The sequence below is a fragment of the Callorhinus ursinus genome, unplaced genomic scaffold (genome assembly GCF_003265705.2).
Source record: "Callorhinus ursinus isolate GAN/ISIS: 27379988/994484 unplaced genomic scaffold, GSC_fseal_2.0 scaffold15, whole genome shotgun sequence".
Taxonomy (NCBI): domain Eukaryota; kingdom Metazoa; phylum Chordata; class Mammalia; order Carnivora; family Otariidae; genus Callorhinus; species Callorhinus ursinus.
This window is the reverse complement of record NW_027397077.1, coordinates 34,413,182-34,431,858: the sequence shown is the minus strand read 5'-3', so window position 1 is coordinate 34,431,858 and position 18,677 is coordinate 34,413,182. Positions and strand designations below refer to the sequence as shown.

At 42.9% G+C, this 18,677-nt stretch overlaps 1 protein-coding gene across 8 annotated transcripts in view; it reads right to left on the bottom strand.

The window, feature by feature from the left end:
- Nucleotides 1–18,677, bottom strand: part of ITPR1 (inositol 1,4,5-trisphosphate receptor type 1) — a 322,408-nt gene that overhangs the window by 179,518 nt on the left and 124,213 nt on the right. For 5 of the 8 annotated variants that reach the window (XM_073901575.1, XM_073901576.1, XM_073901579.1 and 2 more), the window contains exons 6-12: nt 15,805–15,891; nt 13,114–13,272; nt 11,137–11,235; nt 9,955–10,038; nt 9,699–9,845; nt 4,339–4,434; nt 2,865–2,909 (exon numbers count right to left, since the gene is read on the bottom strand). In XM_073901575.1, coding sequence (XP_073757676.1) covers nt 2,865–2,909; nt 4,339–4,434; nt 9,699–9,845; nt 9,955–10,038; nt 11,137–11,235; nt 13,114–13,272; nt 15,805–15,891 — 717 coding nt within the window. The remainder of the gene's footprint in view (nt 1–2,864; nt 2,910–4,338; nt 4,435–9,698; nt 9,846–9,954; nt 10,039–11,136; nt 11,236–13,113; nt 13,273–15,804; nt 15,892–18,677) is intronic. The other 3 variants (XM_073901577.1, XM_073901578.1, XM_073901580.1) reach the window with 1 other exon arrangement.

Genomic DNA, 18,677 nt, shown 5'->3' with positions numbered 1-18,677 from the left:
ACTGAAGGAGGGGAGAGAGAGAAAGAAAGAAAATACAAATGCTTCTTTTAAGCTCTGTGTCCTCCTCCCTTTGCCCTCTCCTCTAATACTTTGTAGCACTCCCTAAACAAACCCACCGCTCATTGTTCGATCTACCCTCAAGTATGACTCAAGTGGAGAGCACCAAGTACCTCAGTTCAAGAAAAAGCTCAGTCCTCTTCTAACTACTCTGACCTGCAAAGTCTTCCACACACCACTTTCAAAATAAACCCTGACCTGATTCTGGCCTGAGACACACAGCTCAGCTATACAGGCTGGCAGTTCAATTTCAGACCTGCCGGAACACCGAAGAAAAATTAAAATTGCACGGAGTGCCCGTATCTGGACCTGTGACTGAGGGACAGCAGCTTCGCGTTCTTCGTGTGCAGTTGGCGTTTGCCACCTAGTGGGAGGAAAGGTGCAAGTGCAAAAGGCTGCGAGACGAGAGCCAGCCTGGGGTTGTCCTTTCTCTCCCTCTGGCGTCAAGCATGTGGCTCATGGGTGCTGCTAAATTGAGAAGGACAAGCTCAACAAGCTAAGTAAGATTCCAGGCAAAGATTGCTACAAGCACTGGATGCCAGTCTCGGGGACATACGTGACCCACGAGCAGAACAAAGTTTCCTCTCCCAAACTTTCCCAACTCCAGCTTTTCTGCTCAAGTTTCCCGGCCCACAAGAGGGTGAGGGGTGCAGGACTCACCCAAGGCTACCACCTTCCCCACAGAGGCAGGAGCTGGGCCGCTGGCCTCGATGGTGCAGGGTGAGCCCCCCAACCGCTCCTCCATTTGAAGACTGCCACCCAAGCAACATCCGAAGCAGCCAGAGCAATGCAGTGTGGATTTGCACCCAAGCCTGCTGGCATATTCCACCACCGTGGCATGGAGAAACATGAGAAAGTAGAAAGATGACTGAACTCTGAGAGAACCGAGACATGTGACGAGTGAGGACCATGCTCTGGTTCCTCATCGGTCCTACAAACATCCTATAATCTCCCCTAACTCCTTCCACTGCACTGCTGTGCGGCCCAGAGGAACTCATGCATGTAAAGGCACTAAAAAATGCTACTGATCTTGTGTAACTTACACAAATGTTACTTACTGAGCGCTTACCATGGGCCGTACCTCAGGCCCCACACCCCAGCCGGTCCTTACGACAAGCGTATCTGCCACTTTCACAGAGGAGGGACGTGAGGGCCAGAGAGGGGAACGCAGCTCCTTCAGGCACACAGCTCATCCAGGGGGCGGTCTGCTATTTAGACCCAGCTCTGCCTCTCTTCCCTGCCCTGATCTGGATCACTACATTCTTCTTCCGGCACTACAAATGCCAGACCTCCCTGCGCCCACCAACAGGCCAGGAGAGCAGCCCCGCTCCTCACAGAGCTCAAGGTTCAAATGGACATCGGCTCTCACTGGCAGAAGCTACAGCACTCCTTCCAAGTCATCTTAGAGAGGAAACTTCCTCTGTGTTACAGCCCAGATGGCCACGCTAATACCTTTAGATGCAAGTCCCACAAAGGCAGTTCTTTCTCTCAAAATCAAGAAGGTGCAGGGACGAGAACTGCCTTATGAAAAATGGCGCCTCTGCCAGTCCCAGCCTCTGGAGACCAACCACATGAACACTGCACACCGATGTTGGGCGAAGATTTCCCTGCACGTTGGCAAGAAGTCGGGCCAGGTCAGTGCTCTCCACCTTCCAGGCAATGTGGAAGGGCAGCTTTCAAAATGAGCTCTGGAAGTGAGGGTGAGGAAGATGAAAGGAAGGAACAGGACCCTCAGCTGCTCCCTCCATAATCGGAAAAGACAGGAACTCCTGCAGCAAATCCGGGAACTCAGGACGTGGAGCCCTTGGCTAGCACTCCTCTTCCTTCCTTCCTTCCGAAGCTAACATTCTATCCTAACATAACTGCAAGGGTCATCCTTCCCACAGAATTTGGACTTTCCAAAGACAACTGCATTCTGTATTATCTCCACCCCAAACCCCTTTATTCATGCATCCACCTTAAAACCTGTAAGTTCTTCTGAAATTTTACCGCCCCCACCCCCGCCCGCCCCGGCAAAAAAGAAATAAGCTCAATACCACCTACCATATTCACCAGAGATGATCACATGAACAAACAATGTCCGAGTAGAAATTATTTGCATTTTTTAAAATCCTAGCCCAGAATGAAGTGCTTTATTGATAGCCATCATTTCTATATAACACAACCACTGCCCTCTTTAACCCATAGTTGTGGACAGTTCAACCCTCGAGTGCCTCCAAATCAGCATTAATTGGTTATATGGCTTCTAAAGAAGGATCCTGTTGGCATTAAATTCTAAACCACATTATAAAGTCTGTTTCTGAGTTTGCAGAAAGCAAGGACAGGTGGTTAGACAATTAAGTGTCTAATCAGATGTCAGGAGCACCATGCTTCATGTGTTACCTCTATCATCTAAATGATACTATCCATCTCACACACTCATTCCCTGAAAAAATCTGGGTGAGTCATAGATTGAGGTCAACAGCAATCGGATATTCATTTGTAAAAGGCCGACTTCTTAAGGGGCCATCTCTGTCTCTAACCTAGGGGCATTCCAAGAGATACCATCAACTTCTACAACTTAAAGGCGGAGACCCCTTGACGAAGCACACAGAAGGAGCATCATCACTGACAGTCTTGGACCAATCAGAACACAGGAAGATATGACTGCCCTCAAGGGAAGCATAGAACAAGACTCTCTTTTAAGGCATCCTAAGGTGTCCCCTTCCCCATCACTCAATGACAAATGGCAGTTTCTTAAAGGGGGTTCCAGATCATTTGGCCTCACCCTACCAGATGGAGACAAGAAGGCTCTTGCTCATACTTACTGAGGGCTGAAACTCCAGGCATTCTTCCTCAAAGTCAGGGTCTACCTGATGAAAAAGAATCATTAGGAAATTAAAACATCCATTGATTTCTCCAGGACTCGGCCCCACTTGCAGGAGACTTCAAGGCCTGCGAACATCTCTGAACAACTAAAAACTTGTCCCTTCCCTCTGTTCATGAAACCAGCATGCCACAACAACACACATCACATGAGTACAACACACACGGAACGATCTACCAGTCACCAAAAGACGGCTCTCAAGTGTTGACAGAAGAACACAATGAATTCACTAGCAAAGCAACAGCTACAACCCTGAGATAAATAAAAGATCAGTATCCAGTCATTGATAATCCTTAGTTTTAGTCAGAAATAAAAAATTTGTGGCCTCCAGCAAGAGTTTACACTCAGTTCAGAACATAACAAGTAATGCAAACACCATTGATCTTTGGCAAACCACGTAATCAACATTTCTCACAGCTGGTTAGCTGGGTCCATAATTCCTTATGGCTTCATTTTCAATTTCAACTTAGTTCTTAAATATTTCAAAATCATCACTTCTTACAAGAATCAGGCATCCCAGGGGGTTCAGTACATTTAGATTCTGCCTTCTTTGGGGTCAGCTGCAGAAGCAATACTGGCACCCACGCATCACCTTGAAAAATCTCTGAGCCATCCCACAGTGGAACCAGACAATGGGAGGTATCTTTTGATGTACGACTAGAATCTGATATGAATGTGTATCGTACATCTTCTAGCAGATCAGAGTAAAACTCAGCATCTGTCACACAGTATGATGGCTCCTTAATTTAACACAAATACTAAAAAGTAAATTCCTCCTGTCCTTCAATACCGAGTCTTGCCTTTCCTCAAAAACCCTTTAAAGACATTTAAGGTAAAGTTAATTTCCTTGATTTTTGGCATTCTTGCAAGTAAAAGACAAGACCCTGTCTACTCCACTAGTGCTCTGAGAACCAGAATACTTGTAAAATTGTGTCTTAATGCTTCCAGCTTTACATACCATGTTTCACTACAGCTGAGTCTTGGACATTCATGTTAGGAGCAGGGCTGGTAGATAAGATGTGGGGAGAGCAAAATGCAAGAGAAAAAATTTCTGTAATCCTAAATCCCAGATTAGCATTCTTTTCTTTGTTTTTTTTAAATCTACTCTCTTAGCAACTTTCAAATATACAGTATAATTAACTACAGTCATCGTGCTGTACATTACATTCCCCTGACAGTATTATTTTCTAACTTGTTTTCTCCCCATATCTTGATCAAAATCCCTGTGAAGTACTAAAATGTGTTAAGCATCTTTACCTTTTCTCATCTATAAGCAGGGAAATGAGGCAGGAGGAAACAAAAAGCAGAAGGAAAAGCAAGGTGACTGAGCATCTAACTACCCAATGGCCACAGGTAAATGAAGAAAAAGGAATGTCTCAGGCTTGAAAGAGAAAGACACAGAGGCTTCTACTTACCTCTGCTGCTAAGTAATGCCCTGTAGCAAGATGCTTGAAACGGAAGAGGCTATTCCAGTACCCTGCTCCACCCCGACACGGGTCGTGTTGGACTACCTACAAGAGGAGAAATGATTAACCCGAGTGGAAATAATGTCAACCCATATTAAGACAACACTGAGACTTCACACATAAGTCATAGTTCAGGAGTGATATTTACTAGCTAAAAAAAAGATGAGTATCTTCAAACAAAGCCATTGCAAGTATCATACGTAATGTCAGAGGTCAAACATATGGAAGTGTTATGTTTCTCCAAAGAAGAAATAGTCTCCCAGTTAATACGAAATGATTCCAGTAAAAAGCTGAATGTTTTTCAGATTATTTGCTTTAATCATAATAAAGTAGAACTTAAGGTTCTACAATTCATCCATAAAAGGCATGACAAATAAGAAGAAATTTCGGAGGAAACTGTGAAAGCATTCTATACTTGTACTCACGTGCTGAAACACATAGATAAGCCAGGGCTCTGAAACTTGAAACTCACAGAGCCTGGGCCAATTTACCATAAAAATACATGTAACTTCAGCTTCTGGTCATGACGGCATAACTGGCACTGGTAGTTGGTGCCATGAACAATTAAACACTGCACATAATATATGAACTTGCTATAGACAATTAGAAAACTGGATAAAATACAGGAAACAATTGTGTTCAGATGTTGGACAACAGGCAGTACACAATTGTGATCTCTGAGAAAGGGGAAACAAAGTGATCTTCATGAATATTCCAGCTTTCTGCCTTAATATTCTCTCTGGATGGTAGTGTTGGGAAGAAGAATCCAAGCAGAAGACACCGGTCTGAGTGGAGGAGATACATCAGAATTTAGGGAGACTGAAGTGGCTGGAATTTGCTGGGGCAGAATACAGAGCTACCCAGAGAAAAAGCTCCAGACATCTACCCAGGGGCCTCCTTGAGTTTTTGGTTGAATACCAAGTTGAATATGTGTAAGTTGAGACCACACAAGGCCAAGTGAAGAATGACAGGAAAGCTGTGAGCTCAACGTTCTCATTGCTCATTTGGGGCTGGGTGGTGTTCTGAGAGATTCCATGGAACACCTGGGGCATTCAGCAAAAATGTCAAAAGGGTTACACCTTAGTAATGGGGCCAATCCAGCCCTAAAAAAAGAAAAAAGACTGTAACACACTTGATTTAGCAAAGCTTTAAAATAAGACTCCAAAGCATCAAACTGATTCACAAGTAACTTTACTGTCTAACAAAACAATACTCAAAACTCTTTAAAGGAAGGCAACAAAATACAGATACTCCACAAAGTAGCACCACAATGTTCAGCATATAATCATGAGGCACTGGACAGATAAGAATCAGGAAAATGTGACCCATAAACTCAGTGACCTGTCAGACAATATCAAATGATCCAGCATGTCTGTGTGGGTTCGTGGGGGCAGGAAAAATATTTCAGAAAAAATGAACCCAAATTTTCCCAGTTTAATACATATACAGATTCAAAAAACTCAATGAACTCAAAGCCAGGATAAACACACACACATACACACCTACACACCCACCCACCAAGGCACATCATGATTAGATTAATGTAAACCAGAAATAAAAAGAAAAATCTTAAAAGCAGCCAGCGGGGGGTTGGGGGGTGGGGGGCGTGGGGGGGTGGGGAGCACTTTGTACAGAGAACAAAGGTAAGAAACCACTGAATTCACATCAGAAACAATGCACACAAGATGACAATGGATACACAACTTTTAAGTACATAAAGAAAAAAACTGTCTACCTAGAATTCTGTATCCAACAAAAAGAGCCTTCATAAATGAAGGCCATGTGGAGAAACTGGAACCTTAACACACCACAGGTGGGAGTATCACCTAGTGCAATCTGGCAATTCTTCAAAAAGTTAAACAGCATTACCATAGGACCCCACAATTCCATCCCTAAGAGAACTGAAAAACCTATGTCCTCACAAAAACTTGGTATGTGAATGTTCACAGAAGCATTATTCAGAAGAGCCCAGAAGTAGAAACAATCCAAATGCCATCAAGTAACAAAATATGGTATGTCCATATAATGGAATATTATTTAGCAATAAAAAGGAATGAAATACTGATACACATGGCAATATGGTTGAACTTTGAAAACACTGTGAACTAAGTGAAAGAAGTCAGATACAAAGGATCACATTGTAGTATATCATTTATAAGAAACGTCCAGCATAGACAATTCTATAGAGACAAGAAACAGTGATTGCCAGGAGGAGAGTGGTTTGAGGAGAAGCAAGGTGTGATCAGTATGGATACAGGGCTCCTCTTGGAGTAAGGAAAATGTTCTAAAATTGATTGTGGTGATGGTGGCCAAACTCTACAGACCTAAGTCAAACCATTAAATTGTACCCTTTAAATGTAGGAGTTGTATCTCAATGACGCTATTATTTAAAAAAAACCAAAAACACAGATTTTTAAAATGAAGGTGAAATAGATTTCTTCATTTTCAAATGAAAGCTAAGAGAACTGGTCACTAGCAGGCCTGCTGTACAAGAAATGCTATACATGGTATTGTCTTCCTTTTTTTATTTTAAAGGAGCACTTATGATTCCAGAATCTACAAGAAGAATATTAAAAAAGAGACATTCAATGTTTTCTGAGGATATGCAGGGAAACACCGGCAGGAAACAATTTTTTAGGGAGTAAGAATCAGACAGCTGTTTCTTCTCAGAAGAAAAAAAGAGACAGAGAGAAGATGCTCTGAAGTAGACTTCTGAGTTAAGTACCTGAAGTTTTAGAAATCCAGACCTCAAACACCCTCCATACAAACTTGTGGTCTTTCATTCGTTTCTATCAATTTAGAAGTGAATAAGACATGGTACCTGCCCTTCCATGACTCAAGTCAGCCACGGTGACTTCTGCAGGGTTCAGACTTTTTTTTGGTTGGGGGGGGGGTTATGACAACATGTTAAAGCAAGATGCAAAAATGTTTGTAAAGTGACGTCAACTGTGCAAAAACAACCTGCTCACAGAACAAACAGCTCCATGGAAATGGCACATTAAGTTAATGAAATGATGGTTTACATCCTCCTTTCTTCCCGTATTTTCAGTTTGTCTTTAGTCTCCACTTACTAGTTTAAATTCAGTTGAGAAGAAGTTTTTTGGGTTTTTTTTTCTTTTGGCACTAGTATCCAAATCCCACATGGAAAGTGGTTCTGAAAGACTGTTTTGAACATACAAAACGCTGTGCTGAGTAGTGGTGACACTAGTGAACAAGGACAAAGGTCTGGCTCACAGTGGCTTTATAATCTAACAGGACTGAGAGTGTCTCTATGCAGGCACGAACTAAAAATCTCCCAACGAGTGCTATGGGCGTGGAGAGTAGAAAAAGAAAAAGGAGAAGGCAGAAACTGAAAACTTTATGTAGAGTCGAGTCCTTTCATCATGCAAGCTGTAGAAAGTTTTCTATACAACAGCCAAGATAAACCTGAGTATTACAACATCCATGTTAAGAGACATAAGCCAATTTTTAAAATGGGCAAAATATTGGAACAGACACTTCATTGAAGATGATACACTGATGGCAAATAAAGACATGAAAAAATGCTCAATATCATTAGCCATCAGGGAAATGCAGATTAAAAGCACAAGGAAATTTCATTACACACCTATTATAATGGCTAGCATTAAAAGGACTAACCATACCAAGTGCTGGTGATGATGTGGAAGAACCAGAACTCTCATACCCTGCTGGCAGGAATATAAAATGATAGGAGCACTTTGGAAAATAGTTTGGTAGTTTTTTTTAAACACACACACACAATAGGATCTAGCTATTCCATTTCTAGATTTAGCCAAGAGAAATGAAAGTTCATGACTATGAAGAGACTTGTACACATTTATAATGCCCTCAGAAGCTTTAGTTGTAACAGCCAAAAGTTGGGATCGACTCAAATATACATCAACAGGTGAACAGACAAATTATGGAACACCTTATGGTGAAACACTTCTCACCAATAAAAAGGAATGAACTATTGACACATGCAACAACATGAATGAATCTCAAAATAATTATGCTGGGTAGAAAAGGAGACCAAAAAAAGATTAAATGCTGTCTGACTCCATTCACACAAAATTCAAGAACAGAATACCTAACCATGGAGATGGAAGTCAAATCACTGGTTACTTCTCTAGGAGGAAAAACAAGATAGTGCTGGAAAGAAGCTCAAGGGAGCTTTCTGGGTGCTGCTAGTCTTCTACTTCCTGACCTAGGTGCTGGTTATGTGACTGTACGTGTATGTAAAAATTCATCAAGGTGTATACTTTTGACCTGGGCACTTTGTGTCTGCTATACCTCAATAAAAACATAAAACCATTAAAGCAAGAGAGGAACAAGCGAGGAGGCAAGCCAAGACAGAGAAATGCATGTACCCCAAGAGCTGAAGTTACACAGAGAGAAGGGCTTCGGGGGGAGAGGCCAAGTCCCTGCAGTTCAGGCTCCTGTCACCTCTGTCACCAAGCACTCATGCCACTGTCTGTGGGTCCCATGATTCTAGTCTCTCTGCACGTCCTCTCAATAAATGACATACAGAATCATTTATCTCCTCAAGTAGCAGAATCATTTATCCCTGTAAGGAGCTCACTGATTACATTACTTCCCTGCTCAAAACTCCTCTCCAAGCTCCTCCCCTGCCTATGACTTAAATCCCAACTCCTCCCAGCCTGGGCAGATGCCATTCAGGCTCTGGTCTCCAAAACCAGTTTCTCTTTCACTTCCGTGCCTATCCTCCGCTCCCCACCAAACTGGGATGCTGAGCCTTACCCTCAAGGCTGTTTCATATTCCCAATTCTGTGCCACCGTCTGACATGAGGTGACCTACACTCTACACATCTCTGCCTTCAGAAATACATGTCATCCTGTACGGACCAGCTCAGATACCACCTCCTTCACCCAACCTGAACTCCCTCCCTCATCCCACTCCCCCAAACATGAGGAAAGTGTCTCTGGCCACTTCGCCACCCAGTGATCTGGGTGTGTCTCTTTCTATCCTATCCCTGACATGAGTCACTGATGTATCCCACTGAGTAGGCGCTCAACTACATACCCTTGGGACAGACAAATGAGCAAAGGGAAGGAAGACATGGAAGGAAAAGACAATTAGATGGCCGAGAGTGAAAAACTTACAGCTTCAGCTGTGAGTTAGCGTCCCAAGTGGACATGATTTTCCTTCACAAGCACACCCAGCATCCTTCGGATACGAACGATGTGCTTGTTCATCTGTCATCCTGACCCGTTTTCGTAAGGACGTCAGCTTAAGTACCCTACAGACCCCCTAATCTTCTCTCGCCCTCTCCAGCCCCACCCCTTACCTCCACCTCCCACAGGGCTTTTGAACTCGTGGCAGATGTGGCTGACTGCCGGCCGGTAGTTCGCAGGAAGACATGCTGTTTCTTCCTGTGCTCGTCACAGGTAAGGAACTTCTCCTGCTCCGCATGGAACAGCCTTACCACGTCACCCTAAAATGTCAGCACATGGAGGGTTTAAGGACAATGAATTTTACGAGAGGACTTAGCTGCTGCCCCACGTAGAGCCAAGTGCTGCCAGCCTGAGAAGTAGCAAACTCACCCCCTTCAGTATGTCATCTTTGTTGTCACTCCATTTCATGAAAAGGACGATTTTCCAGCTTGTATTGCAGTTGACAGAATTGACCTGGAAAACGAATGACAGTTATTTTTTCACACATCCCTCCCCACGACTATGTCTTCCAGCCACCAAAACTCCTCATTACTGCCCAAGAAACAGGGCTGGGCTTCCGCCCCAAAATCCTACCAGTTCACACCATTAAGTTCACAAGAACCGCAAATTTAAGTGGCCTGGCAGATGTGTTTGGTAATAAAGGGTGCATTTGTGCCCATCACCATGTATACTCGAAATGACTCAGGGAACCTCACTTTCTTCTCCAAGTCTCCTGTTCTGTAGCCAAAAAGTAAAAGCTCAATAAAAACAAGGGCTGATAAACAAAGGTACAAAGACTCCCATGAATACACTCTAAAATGTGAATGAGCATCACTAGCAAGAGAAGCCACTGCTTGTACACTAAATATATGCCAGGCACTGGGCTAAGCACTAGTATTCATGACGACGTTTAGTCCTCAGCAACACCCTAAAAAAATAGGCAGGACCATCACACCTATTTCAGACAGGAAAACTAGTGCACAGGGAGATTAGGGAGATGTACGGTAACTAGCCTAGAAACACGAAGCTAGGGGATGGAAGATTTGGGATTTCGTTCCACATCTATCTGACTCCAGAGCTTGTGTCCCCAACCTGTAGACAAATATTGATGTCACAATCAAGCTACTGCCCTTTGGTCCTGTAATTGCCAAATTTGAGGCCAAGGAGATATATTGCCAAAATCAACATATCCCCATTGCAAGGCCACTGATGGCCTGTAGCACACCCACCTTAATATCAGCCAAAGACATTCTCCCAAGGGAAACAGACTGGAAAAAGGAGCTCCTCTGGCCAGAAAAATTTGGTAGAAGAGGCCCTTCTCTGGCTTAACAAATTAGGCAACAATCTCCCAGTTATAGGAGGCTTAGTAGACTGAGCCCTAGGGTAGCTATCAGCCCTCACCCAACCCCACATGGCAACCCTGATCCTGGGCCTTGGTTACTCACCTGCAGAATAGGTATGCTGCCCCAAGTCACTAATAAGGTCACTTTCAGCATGCACATGCTCTGGCCTCAAGAAGGCCTGCTCCTGCAGCCTCTGCCTGCCCACAAGCCATCACGAGGTTTCCCTTACCTCGTTGCAGCCAGGGTTATCCACCAGCTGATGGCTGCTAGCATGAAGGGGCTGGCCAGCGTTGACGGGGTTCAGTACAACCTTGTCACCAATGACCACCTGGAAAGGAAAAGGCCAACGGAGCTTTTCACAAAACAGGTCAGAAGTCCCTGGTGGAGGGCAGGTGGGCATCCTTAGACGACCCCCTCGGATATGGCACATCCTCAGCCAGCACAGCCAAACCCTTCATAGTACCGGCCAGCCAGTGATGTCCCACGATCCCTGTCCAATCCCTGGAGAAATGCTAAGACCAGCATGGGACACCACCGCCAACTGTCAATATCCCCCTTTTCCTATATTAATGGAGATCTATAAGTAAGCTCTGAGTATTAGGAGTAGAAGCAGAACAATGCCTGAAGGAAGTCTATTTTTAAACGAATAAAACTATAATCTTCTATATCTAAAGCAATGACTTTCATACTTTTTTGGTACAAACCACAGGAAGAAATACATCTCTATTAGATTCCGGTCATACCTACTTATGTGCATGTATGTGTGTGTGTATATATGTGTGTATATGTGTAGCTATACATATCTATATTTATCTAAAACAGAAGTTACCTCCCTAAAACAATACTTACCCTCATTATGTTTAGGACAGCCTGATACTATCTATTCTACTCCACTTTTTAAAATGGTAGTCACAAGCCACTAAACTGATCTGAGTCCACAAATAGATCAACACGTGTTTGTAAAACACTATCTTACAAAGGTAACCAACCTTTCAACTCCGTCTTACCCTTCTCAACTAAGGTACAGCTGAACAGGTAAGTTTAAAGAATAAGAAAGCCAAGATCTCCCAAAAATGAAATTCAGGACAAAGCACCTTGGTCTTTTATTATGAGGGCAGAAGGAAGGAGAACAGAAATGATGGCTTCCTAAGAGGTAAAACTCATCTATTTTCAGTTTGTTACGTTTGGGAAGGATATACAATTAAATTTTCCCTAACCCCATTTGCAGTACCTCAAAAATATATATTAAGTACCTCAAAAAAATCCAAAACTTATGGTGAAAGCTAAGCTTTACTGGACTTGTTCTTCTCTTCTCAGTTGAGGATCAATATTTACTGCATACCAACTGGGAAGGAATGGTCTGCTTTTACCTGCTTCTGGGATACAGCATATAAATGAATACTGCACTGCCCAAAGCTTGTAAACTTAAATAACAATACTGAAAATGGCAAAACTCAGTTTGAGGTTAAGGCTAGCTGAGCATTTTGACAAGATTTCAAGCTGTTTAAGGAACACATTTCATTTTAGTAAAAAAACTATTTCGGAATCTTAACAAGGTCAGAAAAACGGCTTAATAGCATTTAAACATACTTGTCAAGTATATGCCCACATAATGACGTACTAATGTAGCTGACGAGTATCAGAACTGCTCTAAGTCACATGGACAAGTATCTCAGTGGCTTTATATCCTAGGGACCCTGAGGAGAGAAGCCTGCTCAGGACCAATTGCAGTCACTGAAATGTGACGGAGAGCCTGTCGGCTTATCGATAAAGGAACAAGTGAAGAATAATCCTAAAATCCATTCTCCTTCCCTGCTGTCTCTAGTTCTCTTCTCTTCTCCTTCTTTACTAACTTTATTTCCAAAATAGAGAGGCGTTTCCATTCCACTAATGATCTAGAATGACAGGGACACTGCCCGGGACATTAATGTATGATAGCTGTTTTCATGGTGAAGTTACTGAGGTAATGAGCTATTCATACCATTTTTTCAGAAACTCAGTAGGAAAAACACAGCTACTGTATTTAGGTCACACTTCTCTCCAAATTTCCCTGTTTCCCAAACATTGGTTTCCATAGTGACTCCCTTCTCTTCATACAGGATGAGCCTCTGGTTCCAACTATAACATTCTCCCAGTTGACTTCTATACACAGTTAGGGTCGGAGGCGTGGCATGGGGCACTCCCCAGGCTGCGAGTCTGCACTTACACTGTCTCCGATGGAGCGCAGCTTGTAGAATGGCTGAATATAAAACCAGGACCCTTCATTTCCCGCCTCGTCCAAAGTCACTCTCATGGCGTTCTTCTCCAGCAGAGCTGGAAGCCTCTTATTCACAGTTAGGTATTTATTACTTTTCAAATGCAGGAGCTGAAAACCCACAGAGAGAATAAGGGGAGTGTCAGCAGGTCTCTGAATCTCTAAGATGTCTCTCTCAGTCACATAATATATATCAAACATTCCTTCCACCCCTGAGCTAACTGTGAAGTTAGAGAGTCATCGAAGTGCCTGAGGCAGGGAATAATTAGAAAATAACAAAGAGCAAAGGGAGAAGTAGAGGGAAGAAGAAATATTTTATTTTATCCCAACATGGCCATGGACAAGATGGATGCTGTTCAGGTAAAATGCACCATCAGCAAGGAACAGCACTCTGCCATCTGTTAACAGGTAGGAGCCTAATCCCATGTAAAGGAGCTGAGGAACTGCAATCTGAATATCCCTGACCTTAACATGGAGCTAAGGAAAGGTACTTCTGAGCACAAGAAATAGTTGAAGAGATGACCCTATAAGGGGGTAGTCATTTTATGTGGAATAACATGGCTGCTATAAATTTCCACCTTCAAGTGCTAAGCACTTTATTCTTGATTCTTGGGAGAACCAAACAACTAAATGGGAAACGACCTGTCTTATAGTAGATCTATACCAGGAAGCAGTGATTAATGCTTCCCAAATTAACAGGCTATAAGGGAATGGAAGGGTACATGAAAGATTGCTCAAATCCTGGAGAAATATCAAGACCAGCATGGAACTTCATTGCCAACTGCCAATATCCCTTTTTCACATGTTAATAGATACACTTTCTAGAACATTCCTAGGAGGTCCACACTCTTCTATCCATGTTGTTAGGGTAACGAGTCTGATTTGTGAGTCCCTGGCATCCCTAGGCCATTATACACAAGGGGAAGGCAATGCCCTCTTAAGTCTTCATTGTTATCCTGGTGAGTGGCCCCTGATCCTTCACATACCTGTCCAGGTGCTAAACTGAGTTGGTTTATAAACTGACATTACCTAGAGATGGATCCCAAGATCCAGGCTTCGAAGAAGTAATAATATCAGCTAAAATGTATTCAGAGCTTACTCTGGGACAGGTACCCCTCAATCATTCTAGGAAACAAATACCATTATTATTCCCATTTTGCTAGTGAGCAAACCGAGGCATGGGAACGTTTCTTGCCCAAAATCTCAAAGTCATTAAGTCACAAAATCTGAATTGGAATACACTTAGGGTTTACATTCTTAGCTCCTGTACCCACCTTCCGTCTTCAGTTCAAGCCATACTCTCTGATCTAACCACATGAGGGAGTCCTGAGTTTGAAGGCACTGGTCTGGCCCAGTAATAAAGCTGATACTGAACTCTGGGTCCACCTAGCCCCTTGTGTCCTTTTTCAGTTGGACAGAACTTGAAAGGAATTTGGAGTGGGACTGGAAGGACCTATCTTCAAACAGATTTGAAAGCTACTTTACTATGCCAAAAGGCCAAATCATAATAACCCATTTAAACATAAAGGGTTGCTACTACCAATGTGGCAATTCTACTTTTTCCATGATCTAGATTATCACTGCTCTCTATCTAACACAAATAACAATGGGAAGGAATTCCTTTGGAACCAATCAAGTTTAAATGGCAAGTGCTATCTTTCAGAAAGGGAGATAATGAAGCAAGATAACCAGATGGGTCAGGTCTTCAAAAGTTGGTAACTATTACCCTCTGTGTCTGTATCAAAATGATCCAGCAACTAGATAAACAGAAAAAGGCTACAGGGGTACCTGGGTGGCTCAGCCAGTAAAGCTTCGGACTTGGTTTTGGCTCAGGTCACAATCTCAGGGTCACTAGTCGGAGCTTCTGGTTGGGTTCTGAACTCAGTGGGGGAGTCTGCTTGAGATTCTTTCCCCTCCTGCCCTTCCCCCTCTGCTCCTCCCGCCCCCCCCATCCACCCCCATTTGTGCAGGCACTAGCTCTCTAAAATAAATATATAAATAAAATCTCAAAGAAAAAAAAAAAGGAAAAAGGCTACATTTGGCACTGGACCTTCTCACACACTATTTTCTGCAAGGATAGACCCAGATAGATTTTTCTTAGCAAACCCCGCCAGTAGTTATTTCCTAAAGTGTGTTTTATCCCCATGCCAACTTTAAAGCCACAAGGGATCAACAAGTAAACCTCACAACCCGTGAGACAAGACATAAGACCCATCATCAAATATTCTACCTGGAGGTACTGAATTGCTCTTACTGCCCCTGTGACCAGCTCTTGAACCAACAGATAAAAGTTATAGGGAAGCCAATTTTTACCCAATAGAACTTTCAAGGAAAGCAAGTGAAACAAAAGTGCAGCAGCCAGGCTCCTTTCCAGATAGGGAACTTCTCACTTAAAATATTTGCACAGAACTTAAATTACCAACTACAGGGCAGAGTAATGGCTTCTCGCGCTGAGAGCGGGCCAACTCAAAAGCCCAAGAATCCAACCCATATAAGAAGAAATGCTAGACGTTTTGCACCAGACTGGCTGTCTCCATGGGAGTCCTGCTGGAAAGCTGTCCAAACCCAATCTCATGTGTTTATTTTCTAGTTTTGTTCTTTGTAACGCTCCAGCTCCAGAAGAGAAGAGCGGCCATGATCTACCTGGATCACGTTGCCATACTGGATTACGGTCCCCAGCAATTTCCTGTTTTCTGTCTCATTCTGCTTCTTTTCCAAGTCTGCAGCATGCTGTACATGGAGAAGGAAGACTGGTCACAAAGAGGAAACAATGGCTTATATTTCTCCGTAGTGATGCAAAACCAATGTCACCAGTTCATACGAGAACCACAGAAATAAGCAAATACCTAAGCAAAATGAGCAAGGGGTTCAGGAAGCCATCCCACTCTGCCCTTGTTTTTGTTGGCCTTCTTGGCTTTTTTTATATGTATTTTTTTTCTTTCAGGCATTCATGGACATCTGCTTAGGTTAAGACGACGTCAAAAGCTTATGTATTTTTGAAGAAAATAGGGTAGGGGTGGGAGAGAATTTGCATAGCCTTCTATGATTTGTAAAAGTCCTCTTTTAAGTTGGAGTAAAATAAAATTGAATTTAAATGCTGGTTTCGGATGATTTCTGGTTCTGCATCTTGGAACATTCACGAGCCTCAGTTTCTACTTTTGTAAAATGAGGATAAAAATAGTACCTACACTCTCATGTATCACAGCGCCTGGTCACTGAAGCATTTATGGAATGCTGGTTATAACTGCTAGACACTACAGTAATTTATTTAATTTTTATAGTAGTTCCCTGAGAAGACCATAATCACCATTTTTTTTTAAAGATTTTTTTATTCATTTATTTGACAGAGAGAGAGACACAGCAAGAGAGGGAACACAAGCAGGGGGAGTGGGAGAGGGAGAAGCAGGCTTCCCGCTGAGCAGGGAGCCAGATGCGGGGCTCGATCCCAGGACCCTGGGATCATGACCTGAGTCAAAGGCAGATGCTCAACAACTGAGCCACTCAGGTGCCCCCATTATCACCATTTTAAGAAGAAAAAACAGACTCATAGATTAAAAGGTTTATTTGACATTGCAATTAGTTGGTACTTGGGTGGGTACACAGGGTGTTTGTTATACTAATTACTTCTGTGTACATTTGAAATTTTGCTTAATAATGTCTTATTTTGGGGCACCTGGGTGGCTCAGTTGATTAAGTGTCTGCCTTTGGCTCAGGTCATGATCCCAAAGTCCCCTGTGTTGGGCTCCCTGCTCAGTGGGGAGTCTGCTTCTCCTTCTCCCTCTCCCGCTCCCCCAGCTTGTTCTCTCTCTGTCAAATAAATAAATAAAATCTTTAAAAAAAAAAAGTCTTATTTTAAAAATCACTTATCTGTACTGTGGTATGTCTACACACACACACACACACACACACACACACACACACACACACACTGGAGTATTACTTAGCCATTAAAAAGGATGAAATCTCACCATTTGTGACAAAATGGATGAACCTAGAGGGTATTATCCTAAGTGAAATGAGTCAGACAAAGACAAATACTTCATGACTTCACTTACATGTGGAACCTAAAAAACAAAGCAAATCAACAAACAAGGGGCATCTGGGTGGCTCCGTCAGCCAAGCATCCAAACTCTGATTTCAGCTCAGGTCATGAGCTCAAGGTCGTGAGTTCAAGCCCCACATTTAAAAAAAGAAATGAACAAACAAAAAAAGCGGTCACAGACCAATATATGAATGACAACAAACTGGCAGGTGCTAGAAGGGAGGGGGTAGGAGATGGGCAAAATGGTGAAAAGGAGTGGGAGGTACAGGTCCCCAGTTGTGGAATAAATAAGCCCTGGGGATGGAAGGTACGGGATAGGGGACACAGTCAATGATACCGTAACAGTGTTGTGTGTTGTGTGGTGACAGGTGGCAGCCACACTTGCGGTGAGCGGAGCATAACCCGTAGACGTGTCAGGTCACTACGTTTTACACCTGACACTAACATAACACTGTGTGCCAACTATGCTTCAATTTAAAAATAAATAAATAAAATACAATGATGTTGGATATTTTTTTAAAAAATCACACATCTATTAAGTAGCAGAGATAATCCTCAAACCCACATTTGGGTCAACTGCAAATCTATAGGTACAAATGGGGCCAGGAGACATTACTGGTCCAAATTTGGCATGCTCGAGAACCTGGTAAAACTGAAGAGAGGGTTCCAGAAGAGTCTGCCAGGGCCATCAACCGGAACAGGCATTTTTATTCATTTACTCGTATACCTCAGAAAGTATTGTTATCATAACAAAGCTGAAGGGGAACCAGCTTTGTCCTGGGCAATAAAGAAACTGTTGTTCCAAGCCCTGTCCCCCAAACCTAGACTGGGTCAAACAGAAGTAAATTAGCAGGGAAGAAATTCCATATCTAATCTGATGGATAATAAAACCCTGGTGACCAGCCGTGCATTTCAGAATAGCTTCCATTGTTCTCTTCCCGGAGTTTCCCTCTCCTTGAGGCCAGATGCCCCCCCCCCAGACACCAATGGGCTAACGGGCCTCTTTCCCAAGAACAGTCTGCATTTTCACAGGATCTCCTGGGTTTGGGCCTGGCTCTACCACACACCAGCTCTACCATCTTGGCCAGTTACTTAATTTCCCCAAGCCCCACTCAATATTCTCGATCACAAAAAGGAGACAATGCAAGGGAGATCAGAGAAAATGCATGCCTGATACATAACAGGTATTCAATAAATTCTAACATTATTACACATACATTTCTAAAATTAAGAAAAGTTCTAATGTTCTGATGATGAGAATTTCAACTGGTGAACTAAGTTGGGTGGGGGAAAAAATCTTTCCATTTCCTTCAAATCCAGCATATGTTCCATCTCTACCTTCAGTGTAAGTATTTTTAGGAAGGTACATCTTTTGACAAAAATAAGCTGCAGAACCCCAATGTTTATAGCAGCAATGTCCACAACAGCCAAACTATGGAAAGAGCCTAGATGTCCATTGACAGATGAATGGATA